Raw genomic sequence first — 24,444 nt, forward strand, 5'->3', positions numbered from 1 at the left:
TACTTCTAATAGTGATCAATCCATCAAATGTGCTCCAATTATCCCACGGTTCCCATAACAAACAAATTGCACAGTGTCTGCAGGCTCAGAGCATCGTGAGTATGTCTGGAAAATCCACTTGATATTTCCACCTCATCTGTTAGGCTTTTCCAGATTTTAATTGAAATTACAAGCGTGGAGGGTGATGTGGTGAGAGGTAGTGTCTTCCTGCTGCTAGGACAGTTTCTGTAGGGCTAACACTGTGTTTCTGCTAGTGTTACTGAGAGACATTGTGAGTCTGGGCTCTGTCAGTGTTCCTGAGGGGTACTGTGAGTCTGAGGTGTGTCAGTGTTACTGAGGGACACTGTGAGTCTGGACTCTGTCAGTGTTACTGAGGGGCACTATGAACCTGCAGTGTGTCAGTGTTACTGAGGGACACTGTGAGTCTGGGGTGTGTCCATGTTACTGAGGGACACTGTGAGTCTGGGCTCTGTCAGTGTTACTGAGGGACACTGTGAGTCTGGGGTGTGTCAGTGTTACTGAGGGACACTGTGAGTCTGCAGTGTGTCAGTGTTTCTGAGGGGCACAGTGAGTCTGAGATGTGTCAGTGTTACTGAGGGACACTGTGAGTCTGGGCTCTGTCAGTGTTACTGAGGGATACTGTGAGTCTGGGGTGTGTCAGTGTTTCTGAGGGGCACAGTGAGTCTGAGATGTGTCAGTGTTACTGAGGGACACTGTGAGTCTGGGCTCTGTCAGTGTTACTGAGGGATACTGTGAGTCTGGGGTGTGTCAGTGTTTCTGAGGGGCACAGTGAGTCTGAGATGTGTCAGTGTTACTGAGGGACACTGTGAGTCTGGACTCTGTCAGTGTTACTGAGGGGCACTATGAACCTGCAGTGTGTCAGTGTTACTGAGGGACACTGTGAGTCTGGGGTGTGTCCATGTTACTGAGGGACACTGTGAGTCTGGGCTCTGTCAGTGTTACTGAGGGACACTGTGAGTCTGGGGTGTGTCAGTGTTACTGAGGGACACTGTGAGTCTGCAGTGTGTCAGTGTTACTGAGGGACATTGTGATCTGGACTCTGTCCGTGTTACTGAGGGGCACTATGAACCTGCAGTGTGTCAGTGTTACTGAGGGATATTGTGAATCTGGGGTGTGTCAGTGTTACTGAGGGAGACTGTGTCTGGGCTCTGTCAATGTTACTGAGGGACACTGTGTGTTTGGGGTGTGTCAGTGTTACTGAGGGACACTGTGAGTCTGGGGTGTGTCAGTGTTATTGAGGGACACTGTGAGTCTCGGCTCTGTCAGTGTTACTGAGAGACTCTGTGAGTCTGGGCTCTGTCAGCGTTACTGAGGGACACTGTGACACTCAGACACTGTAGTCTCAGTGTCTGAGCACCCATCGCTCAGCAGGGAGAGCTTCACAGGCTGACCACTTGCTGAGTGACAGCTGACTCCCCTCACCTCAAACCTTTCTCCCTGTGATTTTTACCTTTGGACTATTCATCCAACAAACCAGTTCGTTGGCATCCTGGGACTATCTTAAGGATATTCCACATTTTTGACAGAGGTTCACGAGGTGACTTGCCTGGATTGCGCTAATCCACGTTTCCCACATTCCCAGCCTGACCAGATCTCCGTTAGAAATCCTCACGATGTCTGATCTCCTCCCAGTTTTGACAGGATCAGTTGAAATGAAGCCAAGCCGCCTGGAGAACCTCTCCACCTTTAACACCACAGTGCACTTGGTCGGTCTGGTGGGGCTGCCAAGGTACTCTTTGACTCCTTCCTGGTGCAGTATGGAGTTCAGGACCCGAAGGACGTGCGGAAACCCACGGTGACTGGGAACCTGTGAGCCACTACAATCAGGGGCCTGAGGCCAGCCACCAAGTACACCGTCCACGGCCATGGCCTCTCTCACGGTCAAGCCATAAAGCCACTCAGCCTGGTGCTGGCTACAGAAGGTCATGTACCACCCTTGGTTGCCCTTGGTTTGACCACAGGAACTGCACACTTCCCCCTCTTCATCATCACAATCACTAACAAGGGAGCCAGGCCCTTCCTGGGTCTCACACACAATCCTCCAGTACAGCATCTGGCCATTCGGCCCTCTGGTCTGTGCTGTGCTGGCGTTTATAATCTCCAAGAGGCCCCTGTGACCTCTTTTGACTCCACCCTCCTCTGTGTCTATCCAGAGATGCAGTCTATGTATCTGCACATACCTGTCTGCACCGCTGTATATCCGTGTCCTTACCACTCTGCCTCTGCATGGACGTTTCTCTAGAATCCGCTACCCTACCTTCTTTCAATGTGGCCATCTCCCAATCCCAAGGCAGAAAGATTACAGTGAGCCCTCGGAAACTCCTCTGATCTTCGGGAGATGCCACCTCCGATCGAACATCTTCCTGAAGACTTTATGCCAATCTCTGCCATCATGTTTTATTCAAATGCTTTGGGTGGCTTTGGCAAGGCCAGGACCTATCCCGGACTACCATGGAAAGGATTCTCCTGAACTGTGAGGAGCCTCGTGAAGCTCATTCAAGGTTTAAATCCCTGTTCATCTCCAGCGGATCTCACCTTGCAACGACTTACAATTCCCACCAAAAGGATGGAACCATTCTAATGAACAGGAGCGATCCGGTTACTAAGAAATCAAACTCCTAAACCTGGCCGGAGCTTTTTTGTGGATTGCCAGGGTTCAGGGGGCCAGGGGAATTTCTTTACTGTCCACACACTCAGAGTGTAGGCCGTGAGCCGGAGAAACATGGAGAATAGATGCTGGATGAACACCGAGACCCTGCAGCAGTTGATTGGAGTTCCTGGTTCGAGGTTGGATTGTCCAGGGTCAGCAGGAAGCATTACTGAGCCATCATTGAGGCCCTGCTCTACTGTGGGAAAGATCAGGTCCCGATGGATGGAGTTTAAACACATTGTGGACAGCCCATAGACACAGGGAGTGGGAACCCTACCATCACTGAGTGGGGAGAAGATCCCACCCCCGAGGGGTTAACTGCCGATCTGATTGGCCAGCAGCTCCAGCAGTGCCCAGTAGCGCCAGGATCTCAACAGTGGGCACAGCTGGAACTGCAGGTAGTCCCATTCATGAGTGAACAATGGATCTCCAACCCAGGAAGAATCTGAGGTATTTAGACAGGGAGCAATTGGGCATTCCAGGGAGGAGGAAAACGGTGGTTGGGAGCAGGATCAGAGGGGTAGGTTTTGGAAACCAGCTGAGAGGCACAAAAGTCGCGGGGGAAGAGAGTTGGGAGGGGTGGGAGTGAGGGAGAGATGTCCTGGGACAGGGGTCGCCATTATGGCGGATGGGTGTTCCTTATGTGGCTGTAATTCCAATGATCCCCTTCACTGGGAATGCAATCCCAGTATGGAGCACCATTACTGACCATCAACCCTGACCCCCAATCCCAGTTCAGGTTGTTGTCAGACTTACCGTTGTTTATCCTGATATTGTGTACAGGTTTTAACAAACACATTGACTCAGTTGACCCAGGCTTGGTGATGATTAAAATCCTATTAGACAATGCTGACGTCTACAGTGAGTGCACCGTGTTCAGAACATGGCTTTGGGGAAGGAGAGTGAGGAAAGAGATAACACTGTCTGCAAAAGGAACCCGTTGAATCCAACATTGTTCAGTCACTCCCTGGGGAGCAAGTCTCACACTCTTGCCCCTCCCTGGATAAAGGAGTTTCTCCTGAATTCCCTTCTGGATTCATGGTGACTCTCTTGTATTCATATCCTCTGGTTTCCCTTTGCCTCTCAAGTGGAAACAGTCCATCAGCTCTTCCACCAGAGTTTTGTTCAAATTAAGAAAGGTCTTTCGAATTTGAATCATTCTTGTTTTCAGATCCTTCTATCTCTTCATGGTCTCTATTGTCAGGTTGTGAACCAACAATATATTCCCTCAGTCGCTGAATGGGATTTCATCAAATGTGAAAGTTCATGTCTATTTTCCCTTTTTAGCTTCCACAGATAAAGACAAAGTAAAGCCAAGTAAAGTGAATAAGCTGGAGAATCTTTCAGTCTCTAACGTCACAGCGGACTCTTTCCAGCTGTCCTGGGGAGCGGAGAAAGATCTTGATTCTTTTCTCATACAGTACAGAGTGCGAGGTTCTGAGGATGTGCACAACATGACGGTAACTGGTGACCGTCGATTGTCTGTCATCACAGGCCTGAGGCCTAGCACTATGTACACAGTCTACGTCTATGGGATCTCTGCTGGCATACGCAGCAAACCTCTCAACACCCTCATAACCACCAAAGGTATTAACCCCATTTATCATGATTTCTCTTTTTAAAAGGAACAAGATAATTTCTCTTTCCATTTCACAGACACTGCTGGTTCCTATGAAGATGATGTAGCCTGTGTCCTTAGGTAGGCCTGAGGCAGACATCAAGTTGAGACATCTTATTGAATTCTGGGACTCCTGAGTACCAATGGCTGCATTTATAGAGAATTGCATAATATTCAAAACACAGATACAGGCCATTCGGCCCAAGTGGTTCAGGGATTTATGCTTCATATGTACTCTCTCTTTGTACTTCATCTCAGCCTGTAAACATTCCCTTTTATTTCTTTTTCACTTGTGTTTAAACAGCTTTTTAAAAATAGATCTGGTATTCCCCTCAGCCAGCACTCTCCATGGTGCTGATCTTGGCATTCTCTCCACACTGACGAAATCAATTTCTCTCAAGTTCCCTTGGATTTTTAAAAATAAGTTACCTGGCAGACCCCAGTATTTACCAGTTCACAATGAAACCATCTTCCCTAAATCTACCAACTGAACTCATTTAAAATTTTAATTTTATACGCAGGTGAATTAGAAGCAGGGGCAGGCTATTTATCCCTTTCAACCTGTTTGATTTATCCATAAAAGCATGACAGATCTGAAAGAACTCTCAAATCCACATCCCTTCCTAACCTCAATAATCATTGAATGTCTCATTGGTTAAGAATCTAACTATCTCTTGCCAAAAAATACCTCAATATTTCTGCTTCCACCACTCTCTGGGAGAGTGTTCCAAATCCTCTCAAATTTCTGAAGCAAAAAATTCTCTTCCTCTCAGTCTTAGGAAACCCTATATCTTTAAATTGTGTCCCCTAGTGATAGTCTCTCCCGCAAGGGGAAACACCCTGGGTCAAGTTCCCATATGATTCAATTACCTCACTTCTCGTATTTCTAAACTATAAATGATCCACATCCAGTTTGTCCAACCTTTCCTCATAAGATTAACTTTGTTCCTCTCTGCCTCATATTAATTGAGTGATCCTCAATACAACTCCTTCTATGTCCTGCTCTCGTGTCACGTTCTGGAGCCAATGCAATAGTACAATGTTCTGATCATTGCTTGAGATTTCATCCAAAGTCTTTCAGTAGTTATTACCAAAGTTCACGTCAGTTTTCATTTTTCAGCTTCCACAGATAAAGACAAAGTAAAGCCGAGTAAAGTCAATAAGCTGGAGAATCTTTCAGTCTCTAACGTCACAGCGGACTCCTTCCAGCTGTCCTGGGGAGCGGAGAAAGATTTTGATTCTTTTCTCATACAGTACGGAGTGCGAGGTTCTGATGATGTGCACAACGTGATGGTAACTGGTGACCGTCGATTGTCTGTCATCACAGGCCTGAGGCCTAGCACCGTGTACACAGTCTATGTCTATGGGATCTCTGCTGGTGTGCGCAGCAAGCCACTCAACACCTTCATAACCACCAAGGGTATTACTCCTTTTATCATGACCTTTTTACAAAAAATTGCCTTTCTGTTTCAGAGTCACTGCTGGTTACCATGGAGACAACTAGCCCATGTCCTCAGGGAAGTCTGAGATAGACATTGAGCCTCTTTGAAGTCTGAGGTCCTTCAGCAGACAAATGGCTGCACTTATAGAGAATGACACAATGGTTACAGCACAGCAACAGGCCATTCTGCCCAACAGTTCCAGGGGTTTATACTCCATATGAAGGTCCACCAATTCTGCTTCATCTTACCCTGTAAATGTAAACTTCTATTCCTTTCTCCCCCATGTTTATCCAGTCTCTTCTTAAATGTATCTCTGTTGTACCCCTCATACACTGTCTGTGTTAGTATTTCCACATTCTAACTACCTTCTACAAAAAGTTCTTCTCCTGAATTCCTGATTCAGATATTTGTGTCGTTGGTTCCTAGTTGTGAATGTCTCAGTTCTTTCTTTAAACTACTGAACCCATTCAAAATCTTATCTAATATAAATAACTTTGCATCTATGCAAATTTGCCCTTCGGTTTTACTGATAGTCTACTGATGATCTAATTTGGTGGTCATTTTTAAGAACATAGATTAATGTACAGTGTAATTGTTCATCTGCATGAATCAGATATTTCAAGAAAACAATGAGCAGGCCTCAGATGCAGTGAACTCAGCTGAATGTTGTTACCTCATCGACAAAATCTCATGCGTTCAGTTACAATTTTAATCGCTACGGGAATTGTGATTGTGGCAGTGCTGCTTCTTTTGAAGAACTGTGAGTTGAACAGTTCAGTAGATGGGTGGCAGGGTGGCACAGTGGTTAGCACTGCTGCCTCCCAGCGCCAATGACCCGGGTTCAATTTCTCACCTCACGCAAATGTCTGTGTGGAGTTTACACATTCTCCCCGTGTCTGCGTGAGTTGCCTCCGGGTACTCTGGTTTCCTCCCACAGTCCAAAAAAAATGTGCAGGTTAGGTGAATTGGCCGTGCTAAATTGCCCATAGTGTTAGATGAAGGGGTAAATGTAGGGGAATGGGTCTGGTTGGGTTGCTCTTCAGAGGTTCGGTGTGGACATGTTGGGCCGAAGGGCCTGTTTCCACACTGTAAGTAATCTAATCTAGAAAAAAGCTTTCCACACTCCTGTGGCAGTGCATTCCACATTGTCAACGCTCCTGGGGAAAAAGGTTTCTGCTGAATTCTCTCTATTAGATTAATTACTAAGGAGTTTATTTTGGTGGTTTCTGGTTTCAGTGTTGTCTACAAAAGGAAACACAGACACTCTGCTGGTCTCTGTTTATTGACTCTGTAATGACTCTGACTTTGTTGTTTAAATTATTCAAAGCATTTTAAGATGTGAATAATCATTGCATTTCAATCCCTCCATCTCTACATCACCATCTATCTCATGAGGTTCTGATCCGACGATATTACTCTTGATAAATAAGTAGGATTTCATCGAATGTTTCTCATCATTTGTTCCTCAACTTTTACCTGGTAAAGGTTCACATCTATTTTCCCTCTTCAGCTACCACAGATAAAGTCAAAGTAAAGCCAAGTAAAGCGAATAAGCTGGAGAATCTTTCAGTCTCTAACATCACAGCAGATTCCTTCCAGCTGTCCTGGGGAGCGGAGAAAGATTTTGATTCTTTTCTCATACAGTACAGAGTAAGAGGCTCTGAGGATGTCCACAACGTGACAGTAACTGGTGACCGTGGATTGTCTGTCATCACAGGCCTGAGGCCTAGTACCGTGTACACAGTCTATGTCTATGGGATCTCTGCTGGTGTACGCAGCAAGCCACTCAACACCTTCATAACCACCAAAGGTATTACCCCCTTTTATCATGACCTTGCCTTTTTAAACAAAACAAAATAATTTGCCTTTCCATTTCAGATACTGCTGGTTACTATGGAAACAACGTGGCCTGAGCAGGAATGGCCATCTTTAGAGAGAATTACGTAATATTTGCAGCACAGAAACAGGCCATTTGGCTCAATGGTTTCAGTAGTTTATGCTCTTCGTGGATATCTTCCTTCAACAGATTTTATCAACAGAACCTTCCAACTTTTTTTCCGTTGATTTTATCCAGTTCTTCTGAAACGTTTTGACAATATTCCTCTCACCCACTTACTGTGGTAGTAACCTCCACATTTTTAGCACTCTCCGGATCAAGAATTTTCTCCTGAATTCTCTACTGGAATTATAGCTAATATTTTATATTGATAATCTCAGATATTCCTCTTCCCTACAAACGGAAGCATTATTCTCTGTTGACCCTTTCAGCAGAGTTTTGTTCAAATTAAGAGAAAACTTTTATGATTGAATAATCCCTGCATTTAGAACCCTTCATCTCTTTGTCCCTCACTACAATGTCAGGTTATGATCCCAAACCTATGACGTATTCAACAAAAGGTGATTGGGTATTTTGTCAATGCCTCACAGCTGTCACTACCTGTTAATATCTATTCCCTCTTCAGCTTCCACAGATAAAGACAAAGTGAAGCCGAGTAAAGTGAATAAGCTGGAGAATCTTTCAGTCTCTAACGTAAAAGTGGACTCTTTCCAGCTGTCCTGGAGAGTGGAGAAAGGCTTTGATTCTTTTCTCATACAGTACAGAGTGCGTGGCTCTGAGAATGTGCACAACGTGACGGTATCTGGTGACCATCGATTGTCTGTCATCCCAGGCCTGAGACCCAGCACCACATACACAGTCTATGTCTATGGGATCTCTGCTGGTGTACGCAGCAAGCCTCTTAAAACCCTCATAACCACCAAAGGTATTGCCCCCTTTTATCATGACCTTGCCTTTTTGAAAGAAACAAAATAATTTGCCTTTCCATTTTAGACATTGCTGCTTACTATGAAAATGACGTAGCTGGTGTCCTTAGGGAAGCCGGAGGTATACATCACGCTGAGACGTCTCATTGAACTCTGGGATGACTCTGGGATGGGTGCATTTATGGAGAATTGCATAATATTTATCGCACAGAAACATGACATTGGGCCCAACGATTTCAGCAGATTATGCTCTTAATGGATATCTTCCTTTAACAGATCTTATCGACAGAATCATCCATCTCTTTCTCCCTTGATTTTATCCAGTTCTTCTGAAATGATTTTATCATATTCCTCTCACCCACTCCTCATGGTAGTAACCTTCACATTTTTACCACTCTCTAGATAAATAATTTTCTACTGAATTACCAACTGGAATTATAATTAATATTTTGCATTAATATTTGTGGATTTTCCTCTTCAGTAAAAAAGAAAGCCTTATTCCTTTTTTAACCCTTTCAGCATGGTTTTGTCCAAATTAAGAGAAATCTTCTATGATTGAATAATCTTTGTTTTCACATCCCTCTACCCCTTTGTCCCTGACTAACATGTCAGGTTATGATCCCAGTCTCATGATGTATCCAGCAAAAAGTGAGTGGAATTTTGTCATTGCCTCACAGCTGTCATTACCTGTTCATATCTTTTCAGCTTCCACAGATAAAGACAAAGTAAAGCCAAGTAAAATGAATAAGCTGAAGAATTTTTCAGTCTCTAACATAAAAGCGGATTCCTTCCAGCTGTCCTGGGGAGCGGAGAAAGGTTTTGATTCTTTTCTCATACAGTACAGAGTGCAGGATTCTAAGGATTTGCACAACGTGACGGTAACTGGTGACCGTCGATTGTCTGTCATCACAGGCCTGAGGCCTCGCACCATGTACACAGTCTATGTTTATGGGATCTCTGCTGGTGCACGCAGCAAGCCAGTCAAAACCCTCATAACCACCAAAGGTATTACTTCCTTTTTACAAAACAATTTGCTTTTCAATTTCAGAAACTATGAAATTGACATAGATAGAAGTTGAGTTAGCTAACAGGAAACACTGCTGACATGAACTATGTCCTCAGGAAGTCCTGAGGTCGATATTGAGCTGAGATGCCTCATTCTCCCCACTTCTTGGATAAAGGAATGTCTCATGAATTCGCAATTGGATTAATAGTTAATATCTCACATTGGTAGTCTCTCATTTTCCTCTTCTTCACAAATAGAAACAATTGTTCATCTGGTGACTCCGCCCAGCAGAGCTTTTCTTTATCTCTTTACCAACACTGGTCAACATCACTAACCATACATTCTGTCCCTTCATTAATAAACAATGTAGATATTCGAAGCCTCAGCACTGTTTCCTGTTCGTTAACCCAACCTCTATCTTTGTTAATCTAGTAACCTGGACACCATTAGCTCTTATTTCATGCAGCAACTTTTGAAGTGAAATTTTATTGAAAACCTTCTGGCAATCTAAAATCTAATCTACATCGACAGACTCCCATTTATCTACATTGTTTGCCACCTCCCCAAAGAGCTCTAATAAATGAGTCAAACTTGATATCCATTTCACAAAACTATGTTGACTCAGCCTGATTGTACTGAGATTTTCAAAGGTCCTTTCTACAAACGTCTTAATAATCGATTCCAGATTTTCCACTGTGACGGATGTTGTGCAAAACTGATCTGTAGTTTTTCTCATTTGTTTAGTTCCTATTTTGAATATACAGTTACATCCTGCAAATGTGGAAATCTTCTCTATAATGTGGCATATTGTGCTCAGTCCAAAGCTTAAATTTGCTCACGATTTTATCGGTTACAAATAAGTGTTTATTTCCTGAGGATTATTCTTAAGATATTGACCTCTACTTTCATCACCTCGTTAGATGATATATATTGTTTGTTGATTCTAAGAAAATGTAATCTTATGTAATCTGTTAGAATTATGGAACTTTTGCATGAATTACATATTTCAGGAAAGCAAACATCAAACTAACGAGCTGAAACCTGGGAACTCAACTGAGTGTCTGACACACAGCTAACTGTACTTTTCAACAGTTTCATAGATTGCTAATACATTTACCACTTTCGTTTCTATGAAGTTGTGAATCCTGAAGTGTTGATTTATCTGAAGGAGCAAGTGATATTAGCCTGTTAAATCCCATATTGTTCAACAGTCCCCCAGAAACAAGTTCCATAATCTCGCCCATGCCTGGATAAAGGAGTTTCTCCTGAATTCCCTTCTGGATTCATGGTGACTCTCTTGTATTCATATCGTCTGGTTTCCCTTTGCCTCTCCAGTGGAAACAGTCCATCAGCTCTTCCACCAGAGTTTTGTTCAAATTAAGAAAGGTCTTTTGAAATTTGTATCATTCTTGTTTTCAGATTCCTCCATCACTTCATGATCTCTATCATCAAGTTGTGAACTCACAATAAATTCCCTCTATTTGAATAGGATTTCATCAAATGTGAAAGTTTAAGTCTACTTTCCCTTTTTAGCTTCCACAGATAAAGACAAAATAAAGCCAATTAAAGTGAATAAGTTGGAGAATCTTTCAGTCTCTAATGTAACAGCGGACTCTTTCCAGCTGTCCTGGGGAGTGGACAAAGACTTTGATTCTTTTCACATACACTACGAAGTGCGAGGTTCTGAGGATGTGCACAACGTGACGGTAACTGGTGACCGTCGATTGTCTGTCATCACAGGCTTGAGGCCGAGCACTGTGTACACAGTCTATGTCTATGGGATCTCTGCTGGTGTACGCAGCAAGCCACTCAACACCCTCATAACCACCAAAGGTATTACCCCTTTTTTATCATGACCTTGCCTTTTTGCAAAACTTGCCTTTCCATTTCAGGAACTATGGAGATGACATGAACTATGTCCTCAGGAAGCCCTGAAGTCAATATTGAGCTGAGATGCCTCATTCTCTCCACTTTTGGATAAAGGAATTTCTCGTGAATTCCCAATTGGATTAATAGTTAATATCTCACATTGGTATTCTCTCATTTTCCTCTTCTTCACAAATAGAAACAATTGTTCATCTGGTGACTCCGCCCAGCAGAGCTTTTCTTTATCTCTTTGCCAACACTGGTCAACATCACTAACCATACATTCTGTCCCTTCATTAATAAACAATGTAGATATTCGAAGCCTCAGCACTGTTTCCTGTTCGCTAACCCAACCTCTATCTATGTCAACCTACTAACCTGGACAGCATGAGCTCTTATTTCATGCAGCAACTTTTGAAATGAAATTTTATTGAAAACCTTCTGGCAATCGAAAATCTAAACCACATCGACAGACCGCCCCTCTATCTACATCATTTGTCACCTTCCCAAAGAGCTCAAATCAATTAGTCAAATTTGATATCCATTTCACAAAACCATATTGACTCAGCCTGATTTTATTGAGATTTTCTGAGTTCCTTACTACAACCTCCTTAGTAATTGAGTTCAGACTTTCCACTGTGACAGATGTTATGCAAACCCATCTGTAGTTTTCTCATTTGTTTTGTTCCTTTTTTGAATATATATTTACATCCTCCAATAGTGGATATCTCCCCTATAAGGTAGAATATTGTGCTCAGTCCAAAGTTTCAATTTTCTCACAATTTTATATGTCACAAATAAGTGTACATTTCCAGAGCATTATCCTTAAGATATTGAACTCTATTGTGTTCATGGAGCACCTAATTAGATGGAATATATTGTTTGTTGATTGTAAGAAACTGTAATCGAACTGTAATCTGTTCTAATTGTGGAACTTTTCCATGAATTACATATTTCAGGAAAGCAATCAGCAAACTAACGAGCTGAAGACCAGGAGCGCAACTGAGTGTCTGACACACAGCTAACTGTACATTTCAACAGTCTCATAGGTTGCTTATTCATTTACCACTTTCGTTTCTATGGAGCTGTGAATGCTGAGGTGTTGATTTATCTGAAGGACTATGTAATAGAAGCCTGTTGAATCCAACATTGTTCAGTCACTCCCTGGGGAGCAAGTCCCACATTCTATACCCTCCCTGGATAAAGGAGTTTCTCCTGAATTCCCTTCTGGATTTATGGTGACTCTCTTGTATTCATATCCTCTGGTTTCCCTTTGCCTCTCCAGTGGAAACAGTCCATCAGCTCTTCCACCAGAGTTTTGTTCAAATTAAGAAAGGTCTTTTGAAATTTGAATCATTCTTGTTTTCAGATTCCTCCATCTCTTCATGATCTCTATCATCAGGTTGTGAACTCACAATAAATTCCCTTATTATTTGAATAGGATTTCATCAAATGTGAAAGTTTAAGTCTACTTTCCCTTTTTAGCTTCCACAGATAAAGACAAAGTAAAGCCAAGTAAAGTGAATAAGCTGGAGAATCTTTCAGTCTCTAACATCACAGTGAACTCCTTCCAGCTGTCCTGGGGAGCAGAGAAAGAGTTTGATTCTTTTCTCATACAGTACAGAATAAAAGGTTCTGAGGATGTGCACAACGTGACGGTAACTGGTGACCGTCGATTGTCTGTCATCACAGGCCTGAGGCCTAACACCGTGTACAGAGTCTATGTCTATGGGATCTCTGCTGGTGTGCGCAGCAAGCCACTCAACACCCTCATAACCACCAAAGGTATTACCCCTTTTTATCATGACCTTGCCTTTTTACAAAACTTAACTTTACATTTCAGGAACTATGGAGATGACATGAACTATGTCCTTAGGAAGGCCCAAGGTCATTGTTGAGGTGAGATGCCTCATTCTCTCCACTTTTGGATAAAGAAATTTCTTGTGAATTCCCAATTGGATTAATAGTTAATATCTTGCCTTGATATCCTCTTATTTTCCTCTTCTTCACAAATAGAAACAATTGTTCATCTGGTGACTCCGCCCAGCAGAGCTTTTCTTTATCTCTTTGCCAACACTGGTCAACATCACTAACCATACATTCTGTCCCTTCATTAATAAACAATGTAGATATTCGAAGCCTCAGCACTGTTTCCTGTTCGCTAACCCAACCTCTATCTATGTCAACCTACTAACCTGGACAGCATGAGCTCTTATTTCATGCAGCAACTTTTGAAATGAAATTTTATTGAAAACCTTCTGGCAATCGAAAATCTAAACCACAACGACAGACCGCCCCTCTATCTACATCATTTGTCACCTTCCCAAAGAGCTCAAATCAATTAGTCAAATTTGATATCCATTTCACAAAACCATATTGACTCAGCCTGATTTTATTGAGATTTTCTGAGTTCCTTACTACAACCTCCTTAGTAATTGAGTTCAGACTTTCCACTGTGACAGATGTTATGCAAACCCATCTGTAGTTTTCTCATTTGTTTTGTTCCTTTTTTGAATATATGTTTACATCCTCCAATAGTGGATATCTCCCCTATAAGGTAGCATATTGTGCTCAGTCCAAAGTTTCAACTTTCTCACAATTTTATATGTCACAAATAAGTGTACATTTCCAGAGCATTATCCTTAAGATATTGAACTCTATTGTGTTCATGACGCACCTAATTAGATGGAACATATTGTTTGTTGATTCTAAGAAACTGTAATCGAACTGTAATCTGTTCTAACTGTGGAACTTTTGCATGAATTACATATTTCAGGAAAGCAATCAGCAAACTAACGAGCTGAAACCCAGGAGCGCAACTGAGTGTCTGACACACAGCTAACTGTACATTTCAACAGTCTCATAGATTGCTTATTCATTTACCACTTTCGTTTCTATGGAACTGTGAATCCTGAAGTGATTTATCTGAAGGTCTATGTAATAGGAATCTGTTGAATCCAACATTGTTCAGTTACTCCCTGGGGAGCAAGTCCCACATTCTTGCCCCTCCCTGGATAAAGGAGTTTCTCCTGAATTCCCTTCTGGATTCATGGTGACTCTCTTGTATTCATATCCTCTGGTTTCCCTTTGCCTCTCCAGTGGAAACAGTCCATCAGCTCTTCCACCAGAGTTTTGTTCAAATTAAGAAAGGTCTTTTGAAATTTGAATCATTCTTGTTTTCAGATGCCTCCATCTCTTCATGATCTCTGTCGCTATGTTGTGAACCTACATTATATTCCCTCAATCATTGAAAAGGATTTCATCAAATGTGAAAGTTCAAATCTATTTTCCATTTTTAGCTTCCACAGATAAAGACAAAGTAAAGCCAAGTAAAGTGAGTAAGCTGGAGAATCTTTCAGTCTCTAACATCACAGTGAACTCCTTCCAGCTGTCCTGGGGAGCGGAGAAAGATTTTGATTCTTTTCACATACAATACAGAGTAAGAGGCTCTGAGTATGTGCACAACGTGACGGTAACTGGTGACCGTCGATTGTCTGTCATCACAGGCCTGAGGCCTAGCACCATGTACAGAGTCTATGTCTATGGGATCTCTGCTGGTGTACGCAGCAAGCCACTCAACACCTTCATAGCCACCAAAGGTATTACCCGCTTTTATCATGACCTAGTCTTTTTACAAAACAATGCAATTTTTCTTTCCATTTCAGGAACTATAGAGGCAACATGAACTATGTCCTCAGGAAGGCCTGAGGTCGATATTGAGCTGAGATGCCTCATTCTCCCCACTTTTTTGGATAAAGAAATGTGTCATGAATTCGCAATTGGATTAATAGTTAATTTCTCACACTGGTAGCCTCTCATTTTCCTCTTCTTCACAAATAGAAACAATTGTTCATCTGGTGAACTATTCTTTATCGCTTTACCAACATTGTTCAAATCACGAACCATATATTCTGTCCCTTGATTAATAAACAGTGTAGATATTCGAAGCCTCAGCACTGTTTTGTGTTCGCTAACCCAACCTCTATCTTTGTCAATCTAGTAACCTGGACACCATTAGCACTTATTTCATGCAGCAACGTTTGAAATGAAATTTTATTGAAAACCTTTTGGTAACCTAAAATCTAATCTACATCGACAGACTCCCATTTATCTACATTGTTTGCCACCTCCCCAAGAACTCTAATAAATGAGTCACACTTGATATCCATTTCACGAAACTATGTTGACTCAGCCTGATTGCATTGAGATTTTCAAAGGTCCTTTCTACAAACTTCTTAATAATCAATTCCAGATTTTCCACTGTGACGGATGTTGTGCAAACTGATCTGTTGTTTTTCTCATTTGTTTTGTTCCTTTTTTGAAGATACAGTTACATCCTTTAAGTGTGGATATTTTCCAGGTGTAGGTTTGCTTGCTGAACTGGAAGGTTCATTTCCAGATGTTTGGTCCCCCTATGAGGTAACATCTTCAGTGGGCCTCAGACGAGACAATGCCGAGAAGTCCTGCTTTCTATTTATATGTTTACGCTTCTTTGGGTTGGTGATGTCATTTCCCATGGTGTAGTCAATTCCTGAGGTGAAGTCTCTACCTGTTCTTTTTCTCAGGAGGTGGTAGTTGGGGTCTAACTCGATGTGTTTGTTGATAGAGTTCCGATTGGAATGCCATGCTTCGAGGAATTCTCATGCATGTCTCTGTTTGGCTTGTCCTGGGATGGATGTGTTGTCCCAGTCCCATATCTCTATGTAAGGATACTAGTGAGAGAGGGTCATGTCTTTTTGTGGAAGTCTATCAACAAACACATCGGGTTTGACCCCATCTAACAGCCCATGACAAAAAGAACAGGAAGTGACTTCACCAACTCAAAGAAACCCAAACATATAAATAGAAAGCAGGATTTATCAGCAGTGCTTCACCTGTGGTGCACTGAAGATGTTACCTAGTAGGGTGATGAAACATCTGGAAATGAATCTTCTAGCTCAGCGAGCAAACCTACATCCAGAACCTCAACCAGAGCTATACATCTTCTCAAAACTTATGGATATCTTCCCTGTAAAGTAGCAAATTGTGTTCATTCCAAAGTTTACATTTGCTCACAATTTTATCTGTCACAAATAAGAATATGTTTCCGGAAGTTTATCCTTAGGATATTGACCTCTACTTTCTTCATACAGCACCTAATTAGATGGAATATATTGTTTGTTGATTGTACGGAAATGAAACCGAATGTAATCTGTTCTAATTGTGGAACTTTTGCATGAATCACATATTTCAGCAAAGCAAACAGGTAACTCTGGAGCTGAAACCAGGGAGCTCAATTGAGAGTCAGAGCTCACAATACATTTCAGCAATTTCATAGATTCATTTACCATTTTTGTTTTTATGGAGCTGTGAATACTGAAGTGTTGATTTATCTGAAGGACCAAGTGATAGGAGCCTGTTGAATCCAACGTTGTTCAGTCAATCCCTGGGAATCAAGTCCCACATTCTTGCCCCTCCCTGGATAAAGGAGTTTCTCCTGAATTCCCTTCTGGATTCATGGTGACTCTCTTGTATTCATATCCTCTGGTTTCCCTTTGCCTCTCCAGTGGAAACAGTCCATCAGCTCTTCCACCAGAGTTTTGTTCAAATTAAGAAAGGTCTTTTGAAATTTGAATCATTCTTGTTTTCAGATCCTTCTATCTCTTCATGGCCTCTATTGTCAGGTTGTGAACCAACAATATATTCCCTCAGTCATTAAATGAGATTTCATCAAATGTGAAAGTTCATGTTTATTTTCCCTTTTTAGCTTCCACAGATAAAGACAAAGTAAAGCCAAGTAAAGTGAATAAGCTGGAGAATCTTTCAGTCTCTAACATCACAGTGAACTCCTTCCAGCTGTCCTGGGGAGCAGAGAAAGAGTTTGATTCTTTTCTCATACAGTACAGAATAAAAGGTTCTGAGGATGTGCACAACGTGACGGTAACTGGTGACCGTCGATTGTCTGTCATCACAGGCCTGAGGCCGAGGACTGCGTACACAGTCTATGTCTATGGGATCTCTGCTGGTGTACGCAGCAAGCCACTCAACACCCTCATAACCACCAAAGGTATTACCCCTTTTTATCATGACCTTGCCTTTTTACAAAACTTAACTTTACATTTCAGGAACTATGGAGATGACATGAACTATGTCCTCAGGAAGGCCCGAGGTCATTGTTGAGCTGAGATGCCTCATTCTCTCCACTTTTGGATAAAGAAATTTCTTGTGAATTCCCAATTGGATTAATAGTTAATATCTTGCCTTGATATCCTCTCATTTTCCTCTTCTTCACAAATCAAAACAATTGTTCATCTGGTGACTCCGCCCAGCAGAGCTTTTCTTTATCTCTTTGCCAACACTGGTCAACATCACTAACCATACATTCTGTCCCTTCATTAATAAACAATGTAGATATTTGAAGCCTCAGCACTGTTTCCTGTTCGCTAACCCAACCTCTATCTTTGTCAATCTAGTAACCTGGATACCATGAGCTCTTATTTCATGCAGCAACTTTTGAAGTGAAATTTTATTGAAAACCTTCTGGCAATCGAAAATCTAATCTACATCAACAGACTCCCCTTTATCTACATCATGTGCCACCTCCCCAAAGAGCTCAAATCAATTAGTCAAATTTGATATCCATTTCACAAAACCATATTGACTCAGCCTGATTTTATTGAGATTTTCTGAGTTCCTTACTACAACCTCCTTAATAATCGATTCTAGACTTTCCGCTGTGACAGATGTTATGCAAACTCATCTGTTGTCTTCTCATTTGCTTTGTTCCTTTTTTGTTCCATTTACATCCTCCAATTGTGGATATCTCCCCTATAAGGTAGCATATTGTGCTCAGTCCAAAGTTTCAACTTTCTCACAATTTTATATGTCACAAATAAGTGTACATTTCCAGAGCATTATCCTTAAGATATTGGACTCTACTGTATTCATGGCGCTTCTAATTAGATGGAATATATTGTTTGTTGATTCTAAGAAACTGTAATCGAACTGTAATCTGTTCTAACTGTGGAACTTTTGCATGAATTACATATTTCAGGAAAGCAATCAACAAACTAACGAGCTGAAGCCCAGAAACGCAACTGAGTGTCTGACACACAGCTAACTGTACATTTCAACAGTTTCATAGATTGCTAATTCATTTACCACTTTTGTTTCTGTGGAGCTGTGAATCCTGAAGTGTTGATTTATCTGAAAGTCTATGTAATAGGAGCCAGTTGAATCCAACATTGTTCAGTTACTCCCTGGGGAGCAAGTCCCACATTCTTGCCCCTCACTGGAAAAAGGAGTTTCTCCTGAATTCCCTTCTGGATTCATGGTGACTCTCTTGTATTCATATCCTCTGGTTTCCCTTTGCCTCTCCAGTGGGAACAGTCCATCAGCTCTTCCACCAGAGTTTTGTTCAAATTAAGAAAGGTCTTTTGAAATTTGAATCATTCTTGTTTTCAGATTCCACCATCGCTTCATGACCTCTATCACCAGGTTGTGAACTCACAATAAATTCCCTCATGATTTGAATAGGATTTCATCAAATGTGAAAGTTTAAGTTTACATTCCTTTTTTAGCTTCCACAGATAAAGACAAAGTAAAGCCAAGTAAAGTGAATAAGTTGGAGAATCTTTCAGTCTCTAACGTCACAGCAGACTCTTTCCAACTGTCCTGGGGAGCGGAGAAAGATTTTGATTCTTTTCACATACAGTACGGAGTGCGAGGTTCTGAGGATGTGCACAACGAGACGGTAACTGGTGACCGTCGATTGTCTGTCATCACAGGCCTGAGGCCTAGCACCATGTACAGAGTCTATGTCTATGGGATCTCTGCTGGTGTACGCAGCAAGCCACTCAACACCTTCATAACCACCAAAGGTATTACACGCTTTTATCATGACCTAGTCTTTTTACAAAACAAAGCAATTTTTCTTTCCATTTCAGGAACTATAGAGGCAACATGAACTATGTCCTCAGGAAGGCCTGAGGTCGATATTGAGCTGAGATGACTCATTCTCCCCACTTCTTTGATAAAGAAATGTCTCATGAATTCGCAATTGGATTAATAGTTAATATCTCACACTGGTAGCCTCTCATTTTCCTCTTCTTCACAAATAGAAACAATTGTTCATCTGGTGACTCCGCCCAGCAGAGCTTTTCTTTATCTCTTTACCAACACTGGTCAACATCACTAACCATACACTCTGTCCCTTCATTAATAAACAACGTAGATATTCGAAGCCTCAGCACTGTTTCCTGTTCGCTAACCCAACCTCTGTCTCTGTCAATCTAGTAACCTGGACACCATTAGCACTTATTTCATGCAGCAACTTTCGAAGTGAAATTTTATTGAAAACCTTCTAGCAATCTAAAATCTAATCTACATCGACAGACTCCCGTTTATCTACATTGTTTGCCACCTCCCCAAAGAACTCTAATAAATGAGTCAAACTTGATATCCATTTCACAAAACTATGTTGACTCGGCCTGATTGTATTGAGATTTTCAAAGGTCCTTTCTACAAACTTCTTAATAATCGATTCCAGATTTTCCACTGTGACGGATGTTGTGCAAACTGATCTGTTGTTTTTCTCATTTGTTTTGTTCCATTTTTGAATATACAGTTACATCCTTTAAGTGTGGATATTTTCCAGTGTAGGTTTGCTTGCTGATCTGGAAGGTTCACTTCCAGACGTTTGGTCCCCCTACAAGAGCGTGGGCACAGTGGTTAGCGCTGCTGCCTCACAGCGCTTGAGACCCGGGTTCAATTCCCGACTCAGGCAACAGACTGTGTGGAGTTTGCACGTTCTCCCCGTGTCTGTGTGGGTTTCCTCCGGGTGCTCTGGTTTCCTTCCACAATCCAAAGATGTGCGGGTCAGGTGAATTGGCCATGCTAAATTGCCCGTAGTGTTAGGTAAGGGGTAAATGTATGGGTGGGTTGCACTTCAGCGGGTCCGTGTGGACTTGTTGGGCCGAAGGGCCTGTTTCCACACTGTAAGTAATCTAATCTAATAACATCTTCAGTGGGCCTCAGACGAGGCAATGCTGAGAAGTCCTGCTTTCTATTTATATGTTTGGCTGTCTTTGGGTTGGTGATGTCATTTCCCATGGTGTAGTCATTTCCTAAGGTGAAGTCACTTCCTGTTCTTTTTCTCAGGGGGTGGTAGATGGGGTCTAACTCGATGTGTTTGTTGATAGAGTTTCGATTGGAATGCCATGCTTCGAGGAATTCTCATGCATGTCTCTGTTTGGCTTGTCCTCAGATGGATGTGTTGTCCCAGTCCCACATCTGTATGTAAAGATACTAGTGAGAGAGGGTCATGTCTTTTTGTGGAAGTCTATCAACAAACACATCGAGTTTGACCCCATCTACCAGCCCATGAACAAAAGAACAGGATGTGACTTCACCAACCCAAATAAACCCAAACATATAAATAGAAAGCAGGACTTATCAGCAGTGCTTCACCTAAGGTGCACTGAAGATGTTACCTAGTAGGGTGATGAAACATCTGGAAATGAATCTTCTAGCTCAGTGAGCAAACCTACATCCAGAACCTCAACCAGAGCTATACATCTTCTCAAAACTCATGGATATCTTCCCTGTACAGTAGCAAATTGTGTTCATTCCAAAGTTTACTTTTGCTCACAATTTCATCTGTCGCAAATAAGAATATGTTTCCAGAGGATTATCCTTCGGAATTTGACCTCTTCTTTCGTCATACAGCACCTAATTAGATAGAATATATTGTTTGTTGATTGTAAGCGAATGAAACCGAATGTAATCTGTTCTAATTGTGGAACTTTTGCATGAATCACATATTTCAGCAAAGCAAACAGGAAACTACTGAGCTGAAACCAAGGAACTCAATTGAGAGTCAGAGCTAACTATACATTTCAGCAATTTCATCGATTGCTAATTCATTTACCATTTTTGTTTTTATGGAGCTGTGAATACTGAAGTGTTGATTTATCTGAAGGACCAAGTGATAGGAGCCTGTTGAATCCAACGTTGTTCAGTCAATCCCTGGGAATCAAGTCCCACAGCCTTGCCCCTCCCTGGATAAAGGAGTTTCTCCTGAATTCCCTTCTGGATTCATGGTGACTCTCTTGTATTCATATCCTCTGGTTTCCCTTTGCCTCTCCAGTGGAAACAGTCCATCAGCTCTTCCACCAGAGTTTTGTTCAAATTAAGAAAGGTCTTTTGAAATTTGAATCATTCTTGTTTTCAGATCCTTCTATCTCTTCATGGCCTCTATTGTCAGGTTGTGAACCAACAATATATTCCCTCAGTCATTAAATGAGATTTCATCAAATGTGAAAGTTCATGTTTATTTTCCCTTTTTAGCTTCCACAGATAAAGACAAAGTAAAGCCAAGTAAAGTGAATAAGCTGGAGAATCTTTCAGTCTCTAACATCACAGTGAACTCCTTCCAGCTGTCCTGGGGAGCAGAGAAAGAGTTTGATTCTTTTCTCATACAGTACAGAGTAAAAGGTTCTGAGGATGTGCACAACGTGACGGTAACTGGTGGCCGTCGATTGTCTGTCATCACAGGCCTGAGGCCTAACACCGTGTACAGAGTCTATGTCTATGGGATCTCTGCTGGTGTACGCAGCAAGCCACTCAACACCCTCATAACCACCAAAGGTATTACCCCTTTTTATCATGACCTTGCCTTTTTACAAAACTTACCTTTCCATTTCGGGAACTATGGAGATGACATGAACTATGTCCTCAGAAAGGCCCGAGGTCATTGTTGAGCTGAGATGCCTCATTCTCTCCACTTTTGGATAAAGATATTTCTTGTGAATTACCAATTGGATTAATAGTTAATATCTTGCCTTGATATCCTTTCATTTTCCTCTTCTTCACAAATAGAAACAACTGTTCATCTGGTACCACCTCCAGCAGAGCTTTTCTTTATCTCTTTGCCAACACTGGTCAACATCACTAACCATACATTCTGTCCCTTCATTAATAAACAATGTAGATATTCGAAGCCTCAGCACTGTTTCCTGTTCGCTAACCCAACCTCTATCTTTGTCAATCTAGTAATCTGGACACCATGAGCTCTTATTTCATGCAGCAACTTTTGAAGTGAAATTTTATTGAAAACCTTCTGGCAATCGAAAATCTAATCTACATCGACAGACTCCCCTTTATCTACATCATGTGCCACCTCCCCAAAGTGCTCAAATCAATTAGTCAAATTTGATATCCATTTCACAAAACCATATTGACTCAGCCTGATTTTATTGAGATTTTCTGAGTTCCTTACTACAACCTCCTTAATAATCGATTCTAGACATTCCGCTGTGACAGATGTTATGCTAACCCATCTGTTGTCTTCTCATTTGCTTTGTTCCTTTTTTGAATATACATTTACATCCTTCAGATGTGGATATCTCCCCTATAAGGTAGCATATTGTGCTCAGTCCAAAGTTTCAACTTTCTCACAATTATATATGTCACAAATAAGTGTACATTTCCAGAGCATTATCCTTAAGATATTGAACTCTACTGTATTCATGGCACATCTAATTAGATGGAATATATTGTTTGTTGATTCTAAGAAACTGTAATCGAACTGTAATCTGTTCTAATTGTGGAACTTTTGCATGAATTACATATTTCAGGAAAGCAATCAGCAAACTAACGAGCTGAAGCCCAGGAACGCAACTGAGTGTCTGACACACAGCTAACTGTACTTTTCAACAGTTTCATAGATTGCTAATTCATTTACCACTTCTGTTTCTATGGAGCTGTGAATCCTGAAGTGTTGATTTATCTGAAGGACTATGTAATAGGAGCCTGTTGAATCCAACATTGTTCAGTTACTCCCTGGGGAGCAAGTCCCACATTCTTGCCCCTCACTGGAAAAAGGAGTTTCTCCTGAATTCCCTTCTGGATTCATGGTGACTCTCTTGTATTCATATCCTCTGGTTTCCCTTTGCCTCTCCAGTGGAAACAGTCCATCAGCTCTTCCACCAGAGTTTTGTTCAAATTAAGAAATGTCTTTTGAAATTTGAATCATTCTTGTTTTCAGATTCCACCATCGCTTCATGACCTCTATCACCAGGTTGTGAACTCACAATAAATTCCCTCATTATTTGAATAGGATTTCATCAAATGTGAAAGTTTAAGTTTACTTTCCTTTTTTAGCTTCCACAGATAAAGACAAAGTAAAGCCAAGTAAAGTGAATAAGTTGGAGAATCTTTCAGTCTCTAACGTCACAGCGGACTCTTTCCAACTGTCCTGGGGAGCGGAGAAAGACTTTGATTCTTTTCACATACAGTACGGAGTGCGAGGTTCTGAGGATGTGCACAACGTGACGGTAACTGGTGACCGTCGATTGTCTGTCATCACAGGCCTGAGGCCTAGGATCGTGTACAGAGTCTATGTCTATGGGATCTCTGCGGGTGTACGCAGCAAGCCACTCAACACCCTCATAACCACAAAAGGTATTACCCGCTTTTATCATGACCTTGTCTTTTTCCAAAACAAAGCAATTTTCCTTTCCATTTCAGGAACTATAGAGGCAACATGAACTATGTCCTCAGGAAGGCCTGAGGTCGATATTGAGCTGAGATGCCTCATTCTCTCCACTTTTGGATAAAGAAATTTCTTGTGAATTCCCAATTGGATTAATAGGTAATATCTTGCCTTGATATCCTCTCATTTTCCTCTTCTTCACAAATAGAAACAATTGTTCATCTGATACCACCTCCAGCAGAGCTTTTCTTTATCTCTTTGCCAACTCTGGCCAACATCACTAACCATACATTCTGTCCCTTCATTAATAAACAACGTAGATATTCGAAGCCTCAGCACTGTTTCCTGTTCGCTGACCCAACCTCTGTCTATGTCAATCTAGTAACCTGGACACCATTAGCACTTATTTCATGCAGCAACTTTTGAAGTGAAATTTTATTGAAAACCTTCTAGCAATCTAAAATCTAATCTACATCGACAGACTCCCGTTTATCTACATTGTTTGCCACCTCCCCAAAGAACTCTAATAAATGAGTCAAACTTGATATCCATTTCACAAAACTATGTTGACTCGGCCTGATTGTATTGAGATTTTCAAAGGTCCTT

General features: G+C 41.6%; 1 protein-coding gene across 1 annotated transcript in view; it reads left to right on the plus strand.

The window, feature by feature from the left end:
- The window catches only part of LOC132832949 (tenascin-X-like), a 171,531-nt gene that overhangs the window by 59,853 nt on the left and 87,234 nt on the right, over positions 1-24,444 (plus strand). The window contains exons 15-29 of the mRNA XM_060851197.1: positions 1,654-1,750; positions 1,849-1,943; positions 3,455-3,532; positions 3,959-4,258; positions 5,410-5,709; positions 7,242-7,541; positions 8,194-8,493; positions 9,200-9,499; positions 11,034-11,333; positions 12,852-13,151; positions 14,666-14,965; positions 17,113-17,412; positions 18,926-19,225; positions 21,693-21,992; positions 23,508-23,807. Of these exons, the coding sequence (XP_060707180.1) occupies positions 1,654-1,750; positions 1,849-1,943; positions 3,455-3,532; positions 3,959-4,258; positions 5,410-5,709; positions 7,242-7,541; positions 8,194-8,493; positions 9,200-9,499; positions 11,034-11,333; positions 12,852-13,151; positions 14,666-14,965; positions 17,113-17,412; positions 18,926-19,225; positions 21,693-21,992; positions 23,508-23,807 (3,870 nt within the window). The remainder of the gene's footprint in view (positions 1-1,653; positions 1,751-1,848; positions 1,944-3,454; positions 3,533-3,958; positions 4,259-5,409; positions 5,710-7,241; positions 7,542-8,193; positions 8,494-9,199; positions 9,500-11,033; positions 11,334-12,851; positions 13,152-14,665; positions 14,966-17,112; positions 17,413-18,925; positions 19,226-21,692; positions 21,993-23,507; positions 23,808-24,444) is intronic.

This window comes from Hemiscyllium ocellatum, chromosome 35, assembly GCF_020745735.1.
Source record: "Hemiscyllium ocellatum isolate sHemOce1 chromosome 35, sHemOce1.pat.X.cur, whole genome shotgun sequence".
NCBI lineage: Eukaryota > Metazoa > Chordata > Chondrichthyes > Orectolobiformes > Hemiscylliidae > Hemiscyllium > Hemiscyllium ocellatum.